This window comes from Heliconius melpomene, chromosome 18 (genome assembly GCF_056956725.1).
Source record: "Heliconius melpomene rosina isolate 202511_hmr_F chromosome 18, ASM5695672v1, whole genome shotgun sequence".
Taxonomy (NCBI): Eukaryota; Metazoa; Arthropoda; class Insecta; order Lepidoptera; family Nymphalidae; genus Heliconius; species Heliconius melpomene.
This window is the reverse complement of record NC_140406.1, coordinates 826988-852950: the sequence shown is the minus strand read 5'-3', so window position 1 is coordinate 852950 and position 25963 is coordinate 826988. Positions and strand designations below refer to the sequence as shown.

The 25963-nt window shown below is 35.9% G+C and overlaps 1 protein-coding gene across 1 annotated transcript in view; it reads left to right on the top strand.

The window, feature by feature from the left end:
• The window catches only part of LOC146529106 (uncharacterized), a 143863-nt gene extending 131591 nt beyond the window's left edge, over positions 1–12272 (top strand). The window contains exons 5-14 of the mRNA XM_085202290.1: positions 2713–2964; positions 3272–3520; positions 3684–3943; positions 4646–4787; positions 5107–5247; positions 5981–6138; positions 6555–6625; positions 6911–9570; positions 9882–10034; positions 10351–12272. Of these exons, the coding sequence (XP_085058416.1) occupies positions 2713–2964; positions 3272–3520; positions 3684–3943; positions 4646–4787; positions 5107–5247; positions 5981–6138; positions 6555–6625; positions 6911–9570; positions 9882–10034; positions 10351–10596 (4332 nt within the window). The 3' untranslated portion in view covers positions 10597–12272. The remainder of the gene's footprint in view (positions 1–2712; positions 2965–3271; positions 3521–3683; positions 3944–4645; positions 4788–5106; positions 5248–5980; positions 6139–6554; positions 6626–6910; positions 9571–9881; positions 10035–10350) is intronic.
• The last annotated feature ends 13691 nt before the right edge of the window (positions 12273–25963 follow it).

The following is a 25963-nucleotide window of genomic DNA, read 5'->3' as shown; positions in this document are numbered from 1 at the left end:
CACAATGCCAGTTGGCTTGGATCACGCACCACCGACCACGCTGGGAGGGCCGTTTTTGACCTTGCTACGGCGAATGGATTGTCCCAATTGGTTGAGTCGCCTACGCGACTCCCGGACGTGGACAACCACAATGCCTCCTTACTGGACCTTCTGCTGACTTCGCACCCGGAACAGTACCAGATTGTCGTCGATGCTCCTTTGGGGTCTTCTGACCACTGCCTGGTACGGAGTTTCGTGCCCATTAAGCGCGGCAGTCGCAGAACACCCGCAACTCGTCGCGTCTGGCACTACAAGTCAGCAGATTGGGATGGGATGCGTACATTTTACTCATCTTATCCCTGGGGCTCGGTTTGCTTCTCTTCTGATGATCCTAGTACCTGTGCCGCTGCTGTTGCCGACGTGGTTCTGCAGGGCATGGAACTTTATATTCCTAGCACTGTAGTGCCCATCGGTGGCAAGTCACAGCCTTGGTTTGATACGTCTTGCAAACTCGCTGCCCTTAGCAAACGCGAGGCATATCAAATCTGGGCCGAGGCACTGGTTACTAAGGATCCGAAGGTGAAAGCCTCAAAAAGAGAGTATAACCGGGCCTCTAGGTCCTTTAAGCGGCAAATTGCCAAAGCAAGGTCCGAGCATATCGCCAAAATCGGCGAGAAGCTTGAGAGCTACCCGTCCGGAACTCACCAGTTTTGGGCGCTCTCAAAGGCGGCACTCGGCAACTTCAGCCAGCCTTCGCTTCCGCCTTTACGCAAGGGGAATGACATCTTGGTCCATACGGCGAAAGAGAAAGCCGATCTCCTGGGCGCTCTCTTTGCTTCGAACTCGACTTTGGATGACCAAGGATCAACGCCACCGACCATCCCGCGGTGCCAGAGCTCAATGCCTGAGGTTAAGTTCAGCCAAAAAGCTGTAAGGCGAGCTCTGTCCTCTTTGGACATCCATAAGTCGAGCGGGCCAGATGGCATCTCCCCCTTAGTGCTTCGTTCTTGTGCTCCTGAGCTGACACCGGTGCTAACGCGTTTGTTTCGGCACTCTTACTCAGTCGGCGTAGTCCCAGATTCATGGAAGAGCGCTCTTATCCACCCGATCCCGAAGAAGGGCGATGGTTCCGATCCATCTAACTACAGGCCTATTGCCATCACCTCCCTACTCTCAAAAGTCATGGAGAGCATCATCAATAGCCAGCTCTTGGTTTATCTAGAGGATCACCGATTGATTAATGACCGTCAATATGGCTTCCGCCATGGTCGCTCGACCGGTGATCTTCTGGTTTACCTTACCCACCGTTGGGCTGCGGCAATTGAAAGCAAAGGAGAGGGCCTAGCAGTAAGTTTGGACATGGCGAAGGCCTTTGATCGAGTGTGGCATGGGGCGCTCCTTGCTAAACTTCCATCTTATGGGCTTCCCGAGAACTTATGCAGGTGGATCGCCAGCTTTCTCACTGGGCGCAGCATCAAGGTCGCTGTCGACGGTTTTTGCTCCAAACATATGCCCGTGAACGCTGGCGTTCCCCAAGGCTGCGTGCTGTCCCCCACGCTGTTTCTTCTGCATATCAATGACATGCTGGAGGATTCTAGCATTCATTGCTATGCAGATGACAGCACGGTGGACGCTGTTTACTCCGGCCGCGCAAGTCTTTCTCGGGAAAACGCTGAACAGTGCCGAAATAAACTTGTGTCTTCTGTTGAGGCATCCCTCGAGAATGTCTCTTCATGGGGTGAAAAGAACCTGGTCCAATTTAACCCCCTGAAGACACAGGTTTGCGCGTTAACCACAAAAAAAACCCCATTTATCGTATCGCCAGTCTTTCAGAACACTCCCCTTTCAGCCGCGCCGAGTATCAGCATATTGGGCCTTAATGTTTCGAGTGACTGCCAGTATCGCGATCATCTGGAAAGCAAGGCCAAGTTGGCCTCGAAGAAACTGGGGGTCATCAATAGAGCGAGACGGTACTTCACGCCAAAACACCGATTGGCTCTATATAGGGCCCAGGTTCGGCCACACATGGAGTACTGTTCTCATCTCTGGGCTGGTGCACCCCAGTATCAGCTTGACCCATTTGATCGCATACAACGTAGAGCTGTCCGAATCATTAAGGACCCAGTAAGCTGTGAAAGGCTTGACACTTTGGCTCTGCGTAGAGACGTCTCCTCGCTGTGCGTTCTCTATCGCATTTATCATGGTGAGTGTTCTGAAGAACTGTTTGACCTGTTACCTGCCGCCGAATTTTCTAACCGCACAGCACGTCACAAACTTAAATATCATCCACACCATCTGGATGCGTGGCACTCCACTACTGTGCGGTTTCGTAGGAATTTCCTTCCACGCGCCACCGAACTGTGGAATAGCCTACCCGCGGCAGTGTTTCCAGGTCGGTACGATATGGGTACCTTCAAAAAGCGCGTCTATCTCCACCTGAAAGGCCGGCAACGCACCTGTAGCTCCTCTGGTGCTGCACGGGGTCGTGGGCGGCGGTGATCATCATCAGGTGACCCGAACGCTCGTTTGCCTTGTCCTTTTTCCATAAAAAAAAAAAAAAAAAATGTACATCCTCTTTTAAGTAGATGAATAGAAGAGTACAGAGTGACTCATCGTGGATGCAACAATATGAGAACTCTTTTTTTGTAATAGTTTAATAATTATGAGAAAATCGTCATTGACTCTAAACGACAAAATATAGTTACATGGTTGAATTAAATTTTTGCATTCCAGCTGGAGCCTGGTGACCAAATCTTATGCGTGAACGGCGAAAACGTAAGCTCAGCAGCACGCGAACACGTGATAGCCGCAGTTCGAGCGTGCTCAGATCGTGTAACACTGCGTGTTTGTCAACCCGCGAGAAGTGGGAACTTGGCGAGAAGATCTGCTTTCTTATCTGCAGCTAAAAGGGCTAGATTGAGAGCTAGACCTCCTAGGGTTAGGTTTGCTGATTCAGTTCAGTTGAATGGAGCGCCTATGTATCCTGTGAGTATCATTATTTATTGTACGAAATATAATGCGAAATGTATTACTTGAAGAAAACTGGGAAAAATCATGATTCATTTGCAAACGCCTATAAGTATATATAGAAAATAGTAAAAACAGTAGCTTAAAAAAATTATAAAAATTCTCTTCTTGATAAGAAAATAAAAGATTCTTGTAGCGACTTAGCATGTATTCATATTTTAAAGCAAATGCAATTTTCTTACGATCATGAAGCTAATAAAATTAATCGATTATTAATAAATATGACTTTTACAGATAAAATATATATATTTTTTCTCTTTTTCAGCCTTCTGCATTTTCTCTCGGTGATCTCTGTTTACCTCCAATGGCGAATGTTCTCAAAGTTTTTCTAGAAAATGGTCAAACCAAGTCCTTTAAATACGACACGACGACCACCGTCGCTGATGTAGTCACCAGTTTGAAAGATAAACTGTGTATTACTGCTGAAGAACATTTTAATTTAGTGGTAGAACATGTGAAAAGTTTGAGAAGGAACAAGCTGACACTGTTGGACCCTAAGGAATCTTTGGCTCGGGTAAGATATTTAATATTTGTTATATTAATCAATGTTCAGGCCTCCTTGGCTACAACAGTAATAAATAATATTAAGAAGCTTACCACTACCTCATGGGTCTAAAATATGAATTGACTTCTTAAAATTTAATTGTTTAATCAATATAATTTTCCAAAAATTTCAGATCGCAGCCCGCCCAGGCTCACACAAAATGCGCTGCCTCTTCCGCGTAGTCTTCATGCCTTCATCGTCAGCTGAATTAGCCCAAAAGGACCTAGCGGCTCTCGACTACCTCTACCTTCAATGCTGTAATGATGTAGCTCAAGATAGATTTGCTCCAGAACTGCAACCTGATGTAGCGTTACGTCTAGCTGCCTTGCATATACATCAGCACGCGTTGGCACATAATATGTCGCCTGCTAAGTTGACTGTGAAAGGTGTTGAGTAAGTTTGTTTGTTGTATTTGGTCCTTTGTCCAAGTTAAGCGTTGATCCAAGCGCATGCCAAGATATCAAACTTCCTTCTGCTTATGAGATTTTTTCTATAGTGAAGGTTACCTGCACAGATTTGTTTATCCATTGTTCAATGAGTGTCAAATGGGTTTGTAAAAGTCTAGTCGCTGCGCCGTCTGCGTAAGTTGCAATGGTAGTGTATTTTGAAGTAGGAAGATTTACCGTGAAAATAAGGTATAACATATGTGGTGGTTTATAATGCTAACTCGAGGCACACCTGATTTTATTTTATATATAGAGGATTTAGCTGCATTATATTTGACTTCAAAACGTCCTTCAAGAAATAAATGTAGCGACTGTTTTATTTTAAATAGTAGTCCCTCGCGCCAAAGTTTATTAGATGTTTTGGCGATATCTAGAAATACTGCTGAGCAGTACTTCTTATTTTCAAATGAGTTATTGATGATCTCAACTATCACGTTGCTTAACTACATAAATAAATATTTTCACTCACTTTTTATCACAATTACACCACATTGGCAATGACATTTGAGCCAAAACTTTTTTAATATATTTATACAATGTGCACATATTAAATATAATTATTATAAAACGACATTAAAAACATCATTTTTATATTTGTTCAATTGTTAATAATATTTCAATTTATTAGTTTCATTTTTAATAATTTCAGAAGAGAATTCGGCTTGGAAAGATTTGTGCCGGGAAGTTTACTTGAGAGTATGAAGCGTAAAGAATTAAGGCGTCTCGTGGCACACTTCTTAAAATTGAACGCGCAAATGACGGGCAGCCAGCGACATTTGACTCAATTACAAGTAAGTAAATTTTATATAAAACATATACTTTTACTTGTGACTTTGCTACCTTCATTTACAAATTAGATAGATTCATATATTATGTAACATAGTTTATTTTGTGATTATATGCACACAGCAAACATACCGTCTCAATTTAAATGTGACAGAGAAAGAATTATTAACATTTTTCGTTCTGTTAACAAGAAAAAAGCGCAGCGTTGAGTTCTGCAACTCAATACACAGTGTCTCAAATGCTACATGCGGTATACAATGCGAAGCTAAAACAAAAAAAAACATGTCAAAAAAGTTCATGTCAGTCATATTCATTTGTTTTCAGGCCAAGCTTCACTACCTAGACATAGTAGCAGGATTACCAAGCTATGGTGCAAAATGCTTCAGCAGTAGTCGTCCAGAACGAGTGTTGCTAGTATCACCCAGATTTGGTCTTAGTCAGATCGTTGGGAGGAGTAGTAGTGTGGTAAGTTGTTTATTATTTATTTTAGTTCAAAAAATCTTATGAAAATATCAAACATTCTAGACAAGTAGAAATGTTTTTATTAGGTTATATTGCAATTCTTATAAAGCCCACGGCCATTTACATACATTAAAGGAAGAGTACTATGTACTTTATGATTAAAAACAAACAAATCCGCTTCACGCTGTATCCCGCACACGGCAGGGTAGGCAATAAGTGTTAAGACTCATCGTTCCCTACTTTATGATTCAATAAAAAAATAACAATCAAAAGACAAAAATAGTGTTTACTATTTTATTAAAATTTTGGGACACTCTTATGACTTCGTAAGAGTAGTCAAATGGCAACGATTTTATTGGGGAAATAACTGTGAGCATAGGTACAATGTGTTTGTTACATAGACACGATTAAAGGCATATAGTATAATCTTAAAAAATAAAATAAAAGTATAAAAGTCTTTCTAGACAACTGGACTATCGAACATAAGAAATTTTTAAATAGGTAATAAGACGAAAATTTGACTTTTTTAATTCGATTTTTGTTAGTTTTCGATAAAATAATATTAAATAATTTAATATTAATAGTATTAATTAATTTCACTTTATTTCGAAACTTGTAATAAATAAGTGGATTGTTCTCACCATCAAAGCGACGAAATACATAAATAATATCTAGTTTTTATTTACTTTTCTTTATTTTTTTCCAAATACTAATCAATTCTCAACTCTATTTCCAGCCACAATCCATAGCGACATTAGAGGAAGTGGAAGGTGTTCGTGTGAAAAGCGAATGTTCTGGAAGCGCAGATGTCGCCATATTCTTACAGAGAGATCGTGTTCTTGCTCTTTTGATGGATGAGAGAGATGCGGCTGAAATGCCTTTGGTAATTGCTGGGTATGTATATTTGTAGCCACTCTACATATAAATAAAACTTTATTTAAACGTTAGTTATAAAATAACTGTTTTTGAAACATTCATGTATTTCACATTTCGAAGAAAATAGAAAGAAGAAGAAGTAGGAAGGAGATCATCGTAGCGCAGGGGCTCGAGCGAGTGACTTTAAATGAGACGGTTGTGGGTTCGACTACCACATTGGGGAATGAAATATATATTTTCTTTTTCACGTTCTAGTAAGAAGGCAAAGCTCAATATTGAGTTCGCCACTCAACACGCATTGCCTCGAACGCGTTTTGACACTAGGTTTTCTCTACCTGCTATATAAAGAGATCCTGAGAGACAGTGAAGTAATAAAATATATTATGTGATCAAAAATGGTTTTATAAAATTATATAATTTATAATATTTTGTAGATACTATCGTCTCGCAACTGGGAAGGAGCTGAACGTAGAGTTAGAAAGAGAGCCTCTCACTGAAGATATTGGTAAGTTATTTTATTTTATTTTTACGAATATGCAACGTTATGCGGTAAACAAATAAACAAACCTTATTGCTCCGTAAATGTTAGTTTTATAAATACGAGTATAGCGTGTTGGCCGGATGCCAATGCATCGTCTAGTCAAACTGGAGAAATAAAAACATTAATAAAATTAAACATTAGCTTCAATTGGACTCAACCCTATAATTGTTACATGTACAATAACAAAAAAAAATACATCAACATCTTACTTAAATATACTTAAATTGAATATTTATTTTTAATTTTCAGCTCCACCATACTTATCACAGCACAACGTTACACCGGCCAAATGGAGTTACTTACACTACGACGATCCTTTGATAATAGCTAAGAAACATTTCGCCATATATAGCATGCCACCCCCCTATCATTCCACTCCGGAACAATTTAAAACTAACCTAGATTCTAATATGAATACTAGCATCGCTAATAGAAATCACAGCAACAATAGCAGTCCTCTCGTAGGATATGATAACAATCCTCATGGTCAAGATATTCAATTCGATAAGTGCAAAAGAAATGATTATCGATTATTTGATCCGAATGATTCTTGTTATCTCGATGATGGTATGGGATTTGATCTACAAAGTGTGTTATCTATGGAATTATTAGAAAATGCAAGCAACCCAAGAATAGTTGAGGCTAAAAACGAGGAAGTATTGCGTAGAGTTGCTGAGATGCAAAAATTAGTTGAAAACTCTGAACAATATTTGACTGAGAATTGTGATTTTAATGATATTGCGTATAATGGGGTCTTGCGAGACGAACTAGTTGGTAAAGAAACTTGTGTGGATCACTTAGAAAGCGATACAGAATCTAATAATAGCAGAATGTCGAATGTCGACGATGCGCCTGGTATTCTCAAGCATAGCGACTCGCTGTTACTTTTGACTGAAACTATTAACCAGGGGTTAAATGGTTTGTCTGTTGAAACTGAACAAGGTGATGATGAACTGACGAAACGACAAACACAAGGCTTAAGCGCGATTCTAAATAATTGTGGCTTAACAGACGCTTTATTAGCTCTTAATAATGAAGTAGTGTATTCAGAAAGTGATAATGATTCATCATACACACCAACCAGTAGTCCTATACGGAAACACCAAAAGTCTACTAACAAAGTAGTCAGGACTAGTTTTGGCTTACATAGTCCAGACGCCACATTAGACCCGAAGGAGACTAACCTAAAGGAATATTTAAAACAACTACGTGAAAAGAGCAATAGAGCAGAAAATGCATCGGAATTCCCATATTACTATCAAGAAAGTATTATAGATAACGACGCCGAGCTTATAGATTTAACTTTAATACCTCCTCCCCAAACTCCCGATGAGTTAGACTGTTCCACACAAGTGCCTCAAATTCTACCCATGGTACCGCCATCATTCGCAGATAGAGAAGATACACCAAAAAGTAATGAATTGGAAGAATTTATAGCTAATGTCACTATACAACCTCCAACTGTTAAAGTCACTCCAGCTATCGAATTAACACCTGAAGAAATAATGTCATATATAATACCACCACCGCCTGGTTCCAATTCATCAACGTTAGATAGAGATTCTATTAATATTAATACAAATGAATCCAAAAACGAACAAACTGTATGCGATATAAAGCAGCCAAATGGTGATGTGATAAAAGGAGCTCTTAGTGTTAGCGAAATTAGAAATATGTTTACGGTGAAAGGATTAAGTGATGCCCGGAACAGTTTACTTTTAAAAGACAAAAGTAAGCCACAAAATCAAAAGTCAGACTCACCGAAATGTAAAAGAAAAAGTATAGGCGATAAGCATGCTAATGGAAACGCACTCATAATTGAATATCCTACTGTAGAAAGAAAAGGCATGTTTTCGTGTTGTAGCAAAGATAAAAACAAAAGCGACGATAGTAACGATGAAACCGAAAAAATAGAAGGTCATATTCAAAATTCTGACTCGATGCCAGATGTTTGTGAAATCCGACCGCCACCCAGAAGAAAAAGTACCGAGTTTAAAAAACCTGAGAGACCCCCCAAAGTACCTCCAATTCCTGCGCCAAGACCGAGATCAAACTCATTCACTTGTACAAATACTGAATTAAGTGCAGTTGACATAAAAACCAATCACTTCAGTACACTGAATAACAGAAAACTGAATTACAAAGTTGTGTGTGACATAAATGAAGGGCAAAATCCACCACAGTTACCACCAAGACTAGAAAATCGAGTTTTATCTCCACCTCCACCGATACTCCTTCCGCCTAAGAAACCACCCCTTCCCCCTGTTCCAAGTATTGAAGTCCTTAGAATGAAAAATTCACCAAAATTATCTCCAATACGCACAGAACGACTCGCCAGCATTGGATCACCGCATTTCCAAAGAAATTTGAACACTTATCGCAATCTTGAAATCGAAAACAGACTAACAGACGATGAATCTCAAAAATTAAATCAAAATTACAGTTCCATGACATTACAAAATCGTCACGTCCGCTCTAACTCCGAAACGAAGAATACAATTTTAAAAAAAAAGGATATGTCAACAGCTTTATCACTCTGTTCTCCACAAATGGGTAGACGTTTTAGCAATCGACCTGATCTCTTGAACGGGGCGCCATTAGACCGAATATTTAGTCCTCCTTTGGATAGAAAATTAAAGCGGGACACAGCAAGTCCAACAGGAAAAGTTCAAAATCATGTCAGATTTAAGGAAGACGTTATTGATGATATACCAACGCCCCCTTCTCCGCCTACAGTGAAATTTCCCGAGTTCCAATCCAATAATGGTCATGTGTCTATAGAGAATTTGCTTTGTAAGACTGAAGTGGCGGTAGATGGATTATTGCAGAGGTTGCATCAAGTTGCCCAAAAATGTTCTCACCAACACGCGCACGGTGGAGGGGAGGATATTGATGAAGTTAAATTTCAGGTAATTTTTACAACTTTTCTTATATATTATTTTTTTGAATAGTCTAAATTGATAATTTGAATATACAATTAGAAATAGAAATTTTAGTTATTCCCATTACTTTTTGGTGTTACTTGCTTTCGAAATAGTTACCTATTTCTAGAAAAGATATTAAGGAAATCTAAGTAAAGAAAATTTTTGTCACTGAGCTTAGACCAACTTTTTTACCTACAATGAAAACATTAGTTAAAGCTTTAAATTAAATAAAAAACTTTACTTTTTCTTGCTATGTCCAAAATTCAATTTCAAATAACAAGATACGATTTCTCTAGCGAGCTCGCAATGAGCTAACATCATGTGCAGTTTCCCTCGTGGGAGCATCTCGCACTCTAGTTGGAGCTCTCGGTACGAGTAACTCATCGCCAGCGCCTGCCGCGCTCGCCGACTGCCTTACACCGTTACGACGGCTGGCTGACTTGGCACAGGTAAGATATTAGAGTTTTGTGTGAGTATAATTAATAATTGGATTGAAGATATGAATAAACTCACAAGTATTGTAGGGAATTTGGCATTGTATATTTATTTAAATATTTTATATCATCTCTTTATATTGAAACGTAAACTATTGTGTATAACGAAATACATCGCAATTTTAATTATAATGTTCTAATGTCTAGTGCAATTTTGTTTTACTAAAGCTTCGTTTTATAAAATTAGAGCAAAAGAATTTATCTATATATAAAATATTTAAATATATGTTTTCCTGAACAATATTAACTATATTTATAATAAATCACCTAGGCTCTAGGAAGACATACATCAGCTCCACTCCAAACTAGAAACCTGGTTCTCCGTGTCCACGACGTCACCGCCGCCTTCAAGGACCTTGCTGGAGCCGAAATGGCCCAAATTATTCACGAACATAACTCCAAAACACAAGGTCAAGAAACTAATTCCACTTTGGAAGGCCAATTGGCCCTTCGAGCTGAATGTCTGGCAAATGTCCTGGCAACATTACTCAGGAGTTTACGAGTTTTTTCACCTTAATATACATACATACATCTATATATAATGGCAACTATTCAATATACTGTAGAAAATATAATATATAAACCGACTATGCAATATAATATATCAATCATAATAATTTTAATATTAAATTAATAATCTGTAGATGAAATATATGTAGCTGTTAAATTGACGCGCTGTCAAACTGACAGATGGGCGCGCCAAAGTATTTACACAGATAATAAATAAATATTCATCCGGTTATAGATAATGTTACTACTCGCTATAGAGTTATTATATTGTATTTAATCTGGAATTTTAATGTATAATATTTTTTTTTGTTGAACCCGTTACTAAAATGAGACCAAATAAAATTAATACTAGGTACGTTTCTATTATTGTAGCGATAATACAATTTAAGTTGTAGTTTTGTAAATTTTAACATACGTTAATGTTTAATTGTTTTAGTTGTCTGTTGGTTGTTTAGGGCCTATGTTTGGATATTTGAATGAAATAAAGACTTTTACACCCACATTTTATATACTTTATGTAATTTACATTTCTTTCTTGCATTAAGAAACGAAATATTATTATTCTTTTAAAGCTTCACGCTTTTTGAGTGGTGGAATTCAAAGTCGCATTTTGTGTATCAAAGCAAGAAAATAAAAATAATACAAACAAAATCATTCCTCCGGATGAGGTGGGTTGACCGTAAAACAAATTCAAGGAATATGGGTGTAAACTTCTAATAATTCATCATAAAAGTGTTACCATATTAAATAATTTAGTAGTTAACTTTACATATCTGTTTACATCATCATATTATAAAGATAAGCAGTATTTGGTATTACTTTAAATATATATTAACAACTGTATAGATAAGAATAAGAGCTACCGCTCTATGTATTTATTATTATTTTCTGTTATAATTTAATAATTATGGAAAAGACACGTTTCCTCATTTTTACCCATCTACAAAGGATATTTCATATTTTTCGCGCGTATCTTGTATGTATGTATGGGTTTTTATTTTTGATAATTAATTTAAAATATTGTCATGCTTCTTGTTGAGGTTTTAGAATGTACAAGATTTAAACCTACAGTTGTAAAATAACATCAGAAGTGCTAATAGCGTATATTGATATACTATAAAATTATTTAAGGCAACACAAATTTGAAAAAACATCTGAACTGTGTAAACAGAGGATATTCTTCCACTAAATTATGAATCAATTTACCTATTTTCTTATATTTTTGCTCGGAACTCGATTCTAAGTCGCTGAAACAATCTGATACTTTTTTCGTTTACAAATATGAAAACGAGTTAAATATAATGTATTTTACTTAGTGTTAAACACTCGAAGATTTTAAATATATAGTATGGTAGCAATTTAATTATGTACAATGCATTTTCTTAATAATATTCGTTTGCATCAAGAATATTGCTTGAAAAGAATAATAATAAAGTACTAATATTTAATATTGGTGCTATTTTTTAAAATAATATACTTTTATCTAATAATTGGTTGGAAACTTACTGCTTGTAAATGCACCAGTGATTTGATTTTTTTTTGCGTGATAACGAGAATCCAGTGGAAAGCCACTCCTTTCGCCGCTTTATTCATATTTAAATTAAAGTGCATGTTTAATTGGGGAATATAACGACACGTTTTGTCTAATCATTATAATTTTGTAATATAATATACAAAACACTACTTAGTACTTTCTTTTTAATTTGATAATGCGATTTTTTTTATTTGTATGTGCTTAATTGACAGTTTAAAGTCAAAATAGATCACAGATAATAAATAACTTTGTATAAATTAAAAAAGAGCAATGCAATTTTTTTCTCTTTTTTTACCTGTGAAGTACAATTTTTTACTCTTCGTGTATTATTTCTACCAGTAATTAGCCAAAGACGAGATTTTTTTATTTTTCATTAGCCTTTTTCATTCCGTTAAGCTTAATTCTAATATATTGTTGTATTTATATCACTTAATATATCTATTACACTTAATATAAAGTGACAGTTTAGTATTATTATCGGTTTAACATATCATAAGGCATTTTTCACATTTTAAAAGAAGCAAGATATTAAATATAACTTACCTACTCTGCTTTCTCAACGCCACACCTTTCTCAAATGTGTTTAATATGTTATTAATCTTCGCAGCCATTACGATTTGGTATGTTAAGATTTTTTTCAGTTCCGTCACCCAACGTGCAATATCTCCAGAATTTAGAAGAAAATGGAAGTGACTTAATGGGAACGGAGTGTCTTAATACTAGATTTTCAGGTTCCCTTCGTCTATCTATGTGCAAGATACAGCGTAAAGCTAAAATAATCTAACATACATTTTCTCCGCCTGATTAGCATGAAATATACTAAATACGTAATAATTTTAAACTGTCACTCAAACTTCACGGTAATGCAATAACTATATAATATTTTACAGCTTGGCAATTTATATACCCATTTGTGTTCTTATTTTTAAAGTAATTATACAGAATTAATATAACACTCTCTGTTAAGTTCTTCATAATTTACTAACAGATATTGTCCTTTTCATCTTCGAAAAAGGCAGCATATATCTGTAAATAAATTAACAGACACTTATCAGAAGGTAGCTAAAGAGCATTGAGCTTATAATATATCAAAATAATAAAACTATCATTTACTTATTACTTTGCCAAGTTATAAATACTAAAATATACATAATACGTATAAAATAAACTTATAAGTGTTTTATACAATTTTTTTAATATTATACACTTTTTTTTGTCAATCTTAATGTCAAAGTGTATGTAATAAATGTATAAAAGAATTAACTCGACTAGTTAAATCGTTATTATACAATACAAGGTATTACACCAATATTTATTGTTCGATATCACAATGCGATGCATTTGATGTAATAAATGATTAAAAAATATTTTATTTCTTTCTCTTAACCCACACTTTTATATCTTTTTTTTCTACACATTGAAAGTAAAAGAACCATGAATTAAAGATAGGGGTAAAGTGAAGTAAGTATACATAAAGATGTAGACAAAAAAACTAATATAATATATAAATATTTAATTTTCTCGTGTGGGGATTGAACCCACAATCAGTCGCGTTTACAGTCACACTTTGTTTACGTTACTTAACACTAGGTTCCCTCTGCCTGCCCTGCTATGGAACATTATAAAAATATAATAACATAATTAATAATTATAAACGTATACAGATAAAGCTCACTCAAACACTGCTACTTACTTAAACGATAGATCAATAATAAAAATACTTTATCATAACTACCGGCCGTCGTGCAAGATTTTCACACGATCCCTTACAACCGGTCGCGGTGCGCGGTGCGCGGCGCGGGGGACGCGGCGGAGAGGGGGAGGGAAGCAAATAGAAAAAACAGTGGGGTTCTTTAACCTAATAAGAATTCTAATCTAGCGTTTACTTACAGGGTTCTGTGAAGTTGTTATATAGACAATAAATATTCTTATGGGCGATAGCTTTTGTAGATTTTTTTATAAATTTGAGTGTGTTATAGATTTTTTAAGCTTCACGCTTCACGTAGCAGGGTAGGCAGAGGACTCTCTCTGTATTGGACTCCTTCATATTGTTAAGACACTGTTCCCTGTTAAGACATTTCCGTTCCCAACTTTCCGTCGACTTCTTGTGGCATTGCGTGTTAAATGGCGGAACTTAACGTCGCGTTTTGCCTCGTTACCAGGCGTTTTCATTCCCTCGAGAGGGAATTGAACCCACAAGCGCCGCCTTTATAGTGGCACGCTTTACTTCTGCGCCATGACGATTGTAATGTTTTTTACAGGACAACGGCCGAGTGGGGGTTCGAGCGGGTGACTTAGAATAATTTACAAAAACATGAAATCTTTAATTAAGATAAAAACGGCACAATATAAATTGCTAAAAGCTAATTGCCGCTATGAGTAATTTATATTCCTTTTTATTATAATGTCGTTAGAAGCAATCGTTTACGTTTATAAGCTGTCGTGGCAGTTGGCACACGGCGGTTATGAGTTTGATTCCTACTCGTAAGAATGGATTACTTTAGTCCCTTCCTCTTCCTAATAAGACAAAGCGCAGCATTGAGTTCCGCCACTCAACACGTTATGTATTGCGTGAAAAATTGTGCCCTAATAGTAGGTTCCTTTTACCTTCCCTGCTATAGGATTGACACGCTACGAAGTTACTGTTATATATTATAATATCGTTAGAAGCATTCGCCTACGGATCTCTAGAAGCTAGCCGCGGACGCGAGAGCATGAGTCGGGAGAAACAAGATGTGCAGAAATAGTGCATTATTTACATCCATCATCCACTACATACTACGACATGGTATGCTATAGTTTTGAAATTGTACGTTTGTTTTTTATTTTTAACATACAATGTGTGGTAAGTGGAGAATAGTACTATGTCGCTGTTTTCAGTTGGCTACGGATTTTTTTGGATTTTGAATGCAACAGTGTTAAGTTACGCCAATAGACACTCAATGCTTTGAAATTTAGGCAGAACGAACGTGAAGCTATAAATAGAAGTTAGCTATAAAAGGCATGCAGCAGTTAGTAATAACATAAGGAATCAGGTAATTAAAAGTATTTCTAATAATTGTTACAATGTCCTCTTGGAAAATGTTCAAGTCTCTGATCACAGCCACATGTTCTTATCAAGCTACATACAACTCTTGTACGACTATTATTTGAATATTGCTTGATATCTAATCACAATTACTTACCTTACCCCTTGTCCTGTCTTAAATGAGATCTCAATTTCTCTCAAAAATAATAAATCTAGATTCTCTCTGCCTCCGAAGTTACAAAAGAGGCCTTTGACACCAATTATCCCGGCCAGTGTCGGTAGAGGAGGAGCACCGTTTCTTTTCATAGAATAGACAAGGCAAACAAGCTGCTGGACTTGATGGTACTAGCCTCGTATGAAATCACCACTGCAACACTGAAAGTAGTACCAGAATAGCTACAAGCGCGTTGCCAACCTTTAAAGTGCAAATAGTATAGCTTCACTACATCTATAGCTCATCTCAAAGTGGACGTTCAAGTGATATCAACTGGCAGAAATGTTTACAAATAAGGCGTGTAAGTTTATTGAACTCGATTTTATTTTTTTCACGAGCCGCCTGTCATCGTCTCAAACAAAACACTCATTTCATATTCGATTCTGTCAATTATATCTAACTTACGAGTTACTTTAATCGTGACTATTAACTTTAGAATAAGCCTTTTAGGTCGTCGTGACGCAGTGGGACAGCGTCTGTCTATGAACACAATATTCGTCGGTTCGATCCCCACTCGAGGGATGTAAGTGGAAATAATTATTTTCAAATTATAGCCCAGTATGCTGCTGAGCTGGATAGCGAGGATTCTTCGGTGGGTTGGAAGTAAAACAAGCGTTAGGCTACTGTGTTTATATTCCAGGCGTTAACAAAATTGTATACGTCGTACGATCCATGCCCGCTATTTTATACTCTTTTACATTTTAAACATGTTCCATTTCTCGATGAAATATTTCAAAAACAATAAAAGTACTATATATGCGAATAAAAATTATTAAATTATTATTGTTAATTATTGAAGTACAAGACAGAATATATATTAAATAGCGGGTGGTATAATGCGAGGTATTATATTATGTTATCTGTTAAACTAGCACAGTGTGAAAGTTAAAATATAATCTAATATGGCAACTGTTAGTGTTATATAGTCTTTTGAATGTGATTTTTATTTCATAATAGACAACTATGTACCCGTAATTCAACTCCGTTACATCAACGGACGTGCTTGGAAAACTTTTAATTTAACAATTTTAAATTGACACATTTCAATAAAAATTATCTAAATATGGGAAGCACCTAATAGCCCAGAAAGGTTGTGGAGTGGCCAGTTAATTGTTATAACTACAAATGTCAAAACAACTATATTCTTTGACCTTTAGTTAGCTCTACATATAGATATGAATTCCAGATGTCTATTAACTTTTTGTATTCTTATTTTTTTAACATAATCGTGTATCAGCAGGATAGGCAAAGGGAACTGGAAACACAGTGTTAATGTAGAAAGACACTCCGTTCCTCACTATCCACCGAGTTCTTGAGGTATTGTGTGTTGAGTTGCGGAACGCCGCGATTTGCCTCATTACCGGAGCGTTGAAATTAAAATATTAAATATTTCATTCTCCCGAGTGGGAATCGCACTCGGGGGAATGTAATATATAATACTTTTATAAGTTTATTTAACGAGGAAATAATCCTCGATCTGCTAAGGAAGCAAAGCGCGGCGTTGAGTTTCGAAACTCAACAAGCAATACCCTAAACATTCGGCGGAAACTTTAGAACAGAGTGTCTTATCACTAGATTCCCTTTGGATACAGCGTGAAAGTGGCATAAAATATACATTTAAATATTTTATTGACTTTATACAGTAACTGCTTAGTAACAACACTTTGTTTTAACTTCCGGTTCGACGCTGCTTGCAATTAGCCATTTTGTATCTCACGGTCCGTCGCACTTCGGTTGTCAGCGGAAAGTGCATCGTTTATATATTTTTTAAATATTTTATTTACGATATATTGATATATTGTTTTAAAATTGATATTTTGTTTTTAATTTTTTATTTTTATTTTTGCACGCCTACACTTTTTGTTCTCCCACATGACAGGTTGGCTGGTAGAAAATGCTTGTTAGCGTTAAGCCCGCCTATTGTACATTTTTTTTTTGTGCAATAAAGAATATAAATAAATATATTTCTTAGAAGGAATTATTTTCAATTTCTCAATTTCGTAGCAAGTCAAAGCCTAATGTTCGACGGAAGTCGACGCGCGACTTCCGTCGAACATTAGGCGGCAGCTGGATAACTCAGTGTCTTGTCACTGGGCTCTCTACATTTACCCTGCTATATGCGGAATGCAACGTGTTGCTAAAAAAATACTAAGATCATTTACATTTGTTATGTACATATTATATCATGTATAAGTATAAACATAATATTCTATATTTAACTTACGCGTACCTACTTATTATAATACAAGACATGTAATATTCTAACTTTATTTAAAAAAAAACACAATTAGACCATCATTCAACTTAATGAATAAAAAACAAAAAAAACATTATATTTTTTATCTGTACCTGCACCATTAAATGTCAAACCGTCTAACACAAAGGCCTAATGGCATACAGCCATATATGGCGGTTGTCAATTTGAAAGTACCTGGACGCATTCCCGCCATTTGTACCCTGAGAAAATGACAGATATATTTTTTATTTCAAATACAGTTTATAAGGTCTGGTTTACCGCTCCACTGTGGTGTTTGTCTAAATAATTTTGAAAAGAAAAAAATATATGACACTTTTCTGTTAAGTGAATTTTATAATTAATCATTCTATGAAAATATAATTGATATAATGTGAGAAAGATAGATTAAAGAAATCATTTCATAACGAAGAAGACGAAGAAGATGGTGGTTCAAAGTTGACTAAGAATTATTTTTTAGCTTCACGTATCCCGCACAAAGCAGAGTAGGCTGAGGGAACCTGTGAACCAATGTGAAGACACTTTCGTTCTCAATTTACCCCCAAATTCCTGAGTGGCAGAACTCAACACCGCGCCTTTCCTCGTCACCAGAGCCAGGAAATATAAAGATGAATAATAAATATTTTATTTCCTCGAGTGGGAATCGAACTCACAGCCAGTATCGCGTATCCAGTCGCACGCTTGTACCCTGCACCACGACTGGCGTTCAATACTTCAATGCCCAAAAATAATTATTTAACGAAAACTGTTACTAAGATGAGCTTCAAGTATTTCCCTATACTCGCTCATACCCACAGTGTGAACACGCAATGACTCCAGAACTTTGCGGAAAGTGGGGAACAAAAGTGTCTATAATTGGGATAGAGTATCTCATATAGTAGGTTTCCAGGTTCCCTCTGCCTACCCTGCTATATGCGAGATGAAATATTAAATCATTTGTCAGTGCTGGGTACTCAATCTTTATTTATTAGGTACATCTATAGAATCGCAGAATGTAACGGCAAAACAGTCGCGACTAACTGTACTTCAAACCGTAGCTAATAAATGCTTATTATTTTAAATGAACCTACTATCTCTTTTGTAGCCTTGGGTGAATTCTGCAACGGTTTTCTATTATATACCTAGTCGAGACTTCACAGGAAATGTATTAATATTTAAATTAATATTTGCACTTAGCAAAGTCAAAAAACCATATAAATGCAATCTATACTAATCTATATCTATAGTATATACTAATAATATGATGCTGAAAAAAAAAATAAAGAAGAGATGAAGAATTTGGTTTTACGCGCTAATCTCAGGAACTACTGGTTCGAATTAAAAAAATGTTGTTTATTTTGGATTATCCTCAAAGAAGGCTAAGAAGAATCATATAACATCACATTAATTGTTTACGGCGGGTTACCCATGGAAAAGTAACGCCGGCCACTTGATTCTATCATGCCGGAATTTTGCAAATGATTTTAAAAAAATAAAGGAATGATTGAATAGAAATATTCTTCATATATATAATAGCTACGAGTAAGGTTCGAAGCCAAAACCATGCAAATATCAGCGTTTAGATTTGTGACTTATGTCAATTTAGTATTTTTTCATTATAATAAAATATTTTTTAACTATAAGCTTTTGTTCTAAAAAAATCTTAAAATTAGATAAGTATGAATTTCTATGAATTACGGTTATTCATCGAATTTCATGTTACTTCCATCATTATAACTTTTTTTTTCAAAATTATTTTCAAGGTATCTTAATTTTAATAATCATCATAATTATTTAATTTCTAAACAATTTAAATGTACCAGAACTTTACAGAAATCCTGGCGGAAATGCTCGATTGGTCGAGTACTTTCGCCGATACGTTGTCGGCATTTCTCCCCAAGGCCATACAAACCAGTTTGAACATCTATACTTCGATTTTTTTTCGCTTTTTCAGGGTAAGCAGACGGAACTTAGTGTTAAGACACTCTGTTTTTTACTTCCTGGCCAATTCAGAGACTGAATTTATAAATTTACCGCTACACTTAATGTTATGTTTCTTAGTTGATTAATCTTAGTTGAACTCTGACGTGTACGTGTACGTTTCCAAATATTTTGTAATTATAGTAATGGGCCATTTCTCGTTATATTGCGTCATGAGCTACCGTTATTGAGGGACAAACAACACATAGTCAAAATAATGTCGCGTAGGCAGGTGTAGCTCTGACATTTGCTGCGTAGGTTCCTTCGAGAGTGCAGGGCACTGCAGGGGGGAGACTGAGAATACAGGAAAAAAAAATGAATTTTATATTTTAGGGTCGTAAAATCCACGCAAATGAAATGTTGCCAGTCACTAGTAGTAGTAGAGTATAAAAACCATTGCAATGCCACTGTTAGATTAGAGTAATATATTAGAAACAAATTTAAAATTATAAATAAAAATGGTATTTTACTTTAAAACTCATCAGATGTCTTGTATATAAAAAAACATACTACATATTTCACTAAAACAAAAAAAATAAACAAGCAAACCCGAGCGAAACCAATAAACTCATAAATACAATAAAATTGTGATAAATAAATCAAAAATGACGAACTCAACAATGACGTTCACAGTGTCGTTGATTCTGCGTCAATCTTGCCTCAGAGAATTCAACCTGAAGTGGCTTTTCTTTGAAAAAACACCTCTATATTCACATAGCATGGTTTAAAACCATAGATTTTTTTATGGCAGTTATGGTATTTCGAGGGAGGTGTGGGGGGAGCGGGGTGGGGACAGGTTGAGTGGAGTAGTGCAAAAACGCTGGCAGACAGAGCAGCATTCCATATGTCAGAACATTAGTCTCTAAAGTCTAAGCGTATGTGCCTTCTCGTAAGTATTATGCGCATATTACGCAAGTTATTTTTTTAAGAAATTTAGCTTCCTTTATGTGGCTTATGAATTGGATTTGATGTTTTTTGTCACATATTTTTTATATGGAGATAGTTTTATATAAAAAAAACTATAAATTATCCATATTCATAAATATTACTCTGTCAATACTTTTTAAATATCTGTTATTTGAGAAAATAAAAAAAAACTTAAAACAAAAATAAATAAGCCAAAACGTTGAGTTCTGTTTGAGAGGAAAGTGGAGAACGTGAAGTGTTTTTCACCAGGCCTAAGGCACTAACTGAATATAGAGGTGTGTTTACTTCCGCCTACCCTACTATATGCGGGATACAGCGTTGACGCTATTACAGTGCAAATGGACAATATCTGATAGTATTTGACGGTCGTTTCTTATAACGATATAAGAAACGACCGTATACCTATATTATATCGTTGGGAATATAGTTTATAATTTAAATATTTTCTATATATGTATAATTAGGCAAAGCAAAGATTCTGCCAAACAACTTGTCTCAATTTCAGCGTTTCAAGGAGAACGGAGTGTCGTGCCACTAAGTTACTTGTACCTACTCTACGCACGATAAGGAATGCATGTAGCAAGAAAAATAAAAATGAAAATACTGAAACTAAATCAGCAAAGCCTTTACTATTTGTTTATAGGTGCCTATTCTTAAGTACAGGGTTGTTACATTAGAAGAAATATTTATTCTTAATAATAATATGAAAGAGCCTTAGAGGCCTTTCATAGAGCAGTAAGCAATGATTATGGTATTACCACTTGGAAAACGAATTAGAAGACGAAGCACCGCGTTGAATTCCACCACTCAACACTCTACAAACAATGTGTTGATGTTTGAGCGGAAACTGGAGAACGTCCACTAGGTCGCCGTACGTTGCTTTTTTTCAATTTATGTTAAAATATATACCTATGTTCTTGCAATGCAGTTGTGTAATTACACGAACTCGGTACGTATCAGGTAAATCAAACGCAATCTGCTTTTTACTCGATCCTACTGTATCGGTGGAATTCAAGAGGCTTGCAAAAAATTACTTTACATACATTGTTTAGTTCTTAGAAGAAATAATTGCTTCTGATCTGTTCTTGTAAATTCAGTCGATAGGGAAATTAAATTAAAGCGTTGAGCTCCGCCACTTAACATGTAGCTCTGTGGAAACCCACGCAGTAGTTTGTCAGTTATTTTTCTTTGTTGAATAGAACCTGGGAAGCTAGTGTTACGACATTCTGTTCCCATTAAGACACTTCCGCTCCTCACTTTCTCCTGGATTTAAAGGCATTCTTTGTGTTGAGTAGAGGAACTCAACACCGCGCTTTGCCTCGTTATCAAAGTGAGAAAATGAAAAAAAATATTATTGCCCCGAGTTAAAGTCGAATCCACGACCGTCGCGTTTACAGTCACAGGCGTGCCGGTCTCAATATAATAGGAGTACATATAACATTATATCACAAAAAATTGTAAGTATTGTCAGTTGAAGACAATAATATACTTTATATGGGCAGAGTCATTATCAAATAGCAAATTCCTTTGAGTGAGCAATTATAACATCCATTTGAAGAAAATGCTTTCCATGAACCACCTACAGATGCTGTGGACGAAAAAATCTTATTTTTAGAGTTCCGTATCCAAAGAGTAAAACGGGACTTAATAATAATAAGAAGAGATAATATTACAAAGACTTTGCTGTCTGTCTGTTGGTACAACTACACCAGACTGTATCCATGAGGTATCGTAATAATTGACAGTTGAAGTTATTCAAAGGAGTTCTCTACAAACGTGTTTTTTGCCGTTTTTATAGATAATTGTATGGAACTCTTCATATGTGAGTTCGATTCGCACTTGGCTATTTTTTTTTATATATATCACATTTTGTTCTCAAACATTTAAAGAATAATTTTAAATTAGGGTTAGTAACCTCATAAGAGGATAATAGAAAGAGTGTTACATTTTTTAATCAAATTTTCTTTGTCTTTATATACTATTTTTTATTCAGTGTTATATTGCAAGTTATATTGAGGAACTTAAACATATCTTGTCATTATCTTGTCTAGCTACGCTTATGTCGTCTTGATACCTTTACATGATTTTGAGAGAATTGTTCTTGACCGACCGACTGACAGACAGACAGCAAAATTATCTTATAAGGATACGTTCCGTTTTTATTTTAAGATATGGAACCCATGAAATGAAAGGATTTTAATAATTTTTATAATAAACATATTTTTTAATATGACTTTAATATGACAATGTTGCTGCAACGACACGGAGGTGGCGTCGCCGTCGCGGCGCAGACTTGACGCGGATGACTGCACACAATGATTGCCAGTTCAAATCCACTTAGAGGGAACTTTTATATAATAAAATATTAAATGAAACGTTTTCATAACCAAGTTAGACAAAGAACGGTGTTCAGTTTGAGTTGACACACAATGTCTTTCTTTAACTAATTTTTTTTGGCAATACTTACATCAATTCATGTGTTCGGGACGACTCGCCTTAGCTAGTCTAAGATAGTATTTATAGACTTATTTGTAATTATTGAGCGGTGCGTGGGGAACGGAGTGTCGTAACACTATCTATCCCACTATATGCAGGATACAGCTAAAATAAATAAGCAAACATCATGGTGTTACTGGTAACCCTACAATATATGGTAGTTATTCTAAGTTTTTCTTCGGTCGATACAGCGATTAGAAACCGGTCGCGGCAGCTCGAAGGGCACTGTACTCTGTTAAACAGCCCGCTTAGCTCTCCCGCGTCCTGGGGGACCTTTGTAGGATTTAGTTTAGCGTTTTCAAACGTTGATTATGTGGCTGTGTTGGGAGAAAGAATTTCTAAGTTTTTTTTACCATATACACGCAACGCCTACGGAATTTGGCGGAAAGTGAGGAGTTTGGGGCATGTGGGTTAATGGGAACGGAGTGTCTTAACATAAGGTTAATAGGTCTCAGGTTTACTTTGATCTATGTACAAGTATTATAATATGGTGTATGAGCGATAAGGAAAAAGTAGCACAAATAGTTCATACTGGCTATCTCTTAGGGAACGGAGTGTTTTTGTCAACACTGGGTTCTCTCTGCCTAGCACGCAATAGGTACCTACTAGAAAAATGTGTTGTCTTTTTTAATTTGTGTATTATCAAAGAATTATGTCCCCGTATATATTTTAAATATTATTTGTAGGTACCTTTTTTGAAAAAGCTCATGGAACGCCATAATCACGTTTTCAAAATCCCTTGGATAAATACTTTAAAAACAAAAAGTTTCCTCGTCTTTGCCCTCCAAAATTTTTTCTTACAAAAAATTAAACTTAAAATAGTAAAGAAAATATCTTTCGACAAAAAGAGCAGTTCGAAACTAAACTTAAGACAACCCTAGAAAATATCTCTAGATACACCAATGACTGAGTGTCTCAACACTAAGTTTTATTTCCATATCATGCTAAGCACACCAGTCCTAATGTAGTGGAAAAGTGAAAATTATTTATATTATTTTAATAGAATTCTTCGAACGTTACTTACATTTACTGTTTTTTTTTCTTTGTTGAAAGTAATAAATCAGACATTGTATAATTTGTCCTTTTCAATAATTCATATTTTCGCGTAAGTTCAGGGTCTTCTATTTGAAGAATTGTTTATATATACCATGCTTGTGCTTTTATTTCCACGCATCATGTCGTATGGAACAAAATGTAGTGACAAAGGGAATCTATTCGTAAGTTACTAATCTATTCTTTGTTTTAAGTGACGAAGCCCGACACCGCCTTCAGTTGAGGTTAGGGAAATGAGATTTTTTTTATTTTACAGTTTATCACGCATATAGCATAGCAGGCGGAGAAAACCTAGGCTTAATACACTCTGTCTACTACGTCCGAATTCGATGCACTACGCACTCAGTAGAGTGACAGAGGTCGAACTTACAACCTTCGTGTAGTCCGTGGTCACGAGTAGACTCACGGACCACCACGGACCACTGAACAAAGTTTTACAAACGTCGGGATTAGAAAATATATAACACTAAATATTCACGAGTTCTAGAGTAGTAGTAAAGTAGTAGTTATTTAATATGTATATGCAAAAATTGCGAAAATTGAACAGCTTTTTAATTTATATCGTTCTCTTGTATTTGGACGTACATTATCCCTAAAACTGGGTTGAGCGTGGTGAAAGGAGTGTCCTAACTCTACGTTACTTCGACCAATCTTGGTATGCGAGAAAAAACGTGAAGGTGCTTTTTATATTGTATTTTCATTACATAGATTTCATTGAAAATTCCTAAGGTAACAATCTGAGTGGATGAAGTCCGATGTTATCAGCGTTTCACACAGTCTCTGATTGGTATCGGAGAGTAGAATTGTTCTGTCTATCTCGCAAAATAGGCACGCGTGATAACTATAAAAGATCAATTATTATCTATATAAATTTTATACAGGCCAGTTGTGGCACGGGGTTACAAGCTGGTAACGAGACAAAACGCGGCGTTTAGTTTCGCCAGTCAAAGCACAATGCCTCAAGAATTCGGCGGAAAGTGGGGACGGAAGAGTCTTAAGTGAAACGGAGAGTCTAAACACAAGTTCAACTGAGTTTTTTCGGTTATTTACTTTATCCCTTACAACTTCAAAATGCTAAATTATTCTTGTATTACACATTCGAGGAGGGTATGGCTTATATTATATGACGTTAATCGTTTCAGTGCAATCCCAAAAAGTTACTTCGGCCAATTATAAAGAGTCTACCTAATTTGACCTAATTTTATTTGACCAAGCGGGCGAAGCCGTAACAGGAGCCAGTAAAATATACGTAATTTATCGTGAAAGTAAGTATATTTGAAAATTACATCGAAATATCCAAAAAAGTCACAATGTTTCTAAGTAACCTTTATTAAGCTTCAACCATTTTACGAATTACGTAAAAATATTTTTCTTAAAACAAAATAAAGCATGTATTGTTATAAACCTTGACTGAAACAGACTATTGAGAATAAAAAAGTCGAATGTTTTTCTTAATTTATCACGTGCCTGCCGCTAAAGAGGGGCCACGTCTGGAACTTGGTATGCCCTAAAAGTCCTTCTGGGATTCATCTGTCAATCTTGCGGAGACATATTTCTTCTAATTAGGGTACCTTCATTATAACGATTTGATGTTTGGATACGGCTGAGACAAGGTTAGTTATTTTGGGTTGAGAAACGAGTAAAATAAAAAGGATTTTAAGACTTTTTACGTTTTCGCCGGTAAGAGATGCAATTTTTCATTAATTTGCTAATCAGAAGGCATAGAGCAGAGTATCTCAACACTGGGATTTCTCTGCCTCACAAATTGCAATTAAATCAGCTTCACGCTGCATCTCGCACACAGCAGGGTAGGTACAGTATTAAGCCTCACAAATTACTAAGATAATAACAAATAGCTACTAATAATTACAGTTTCAACGTTCCCATTAAATAAAGTACACTATAAATA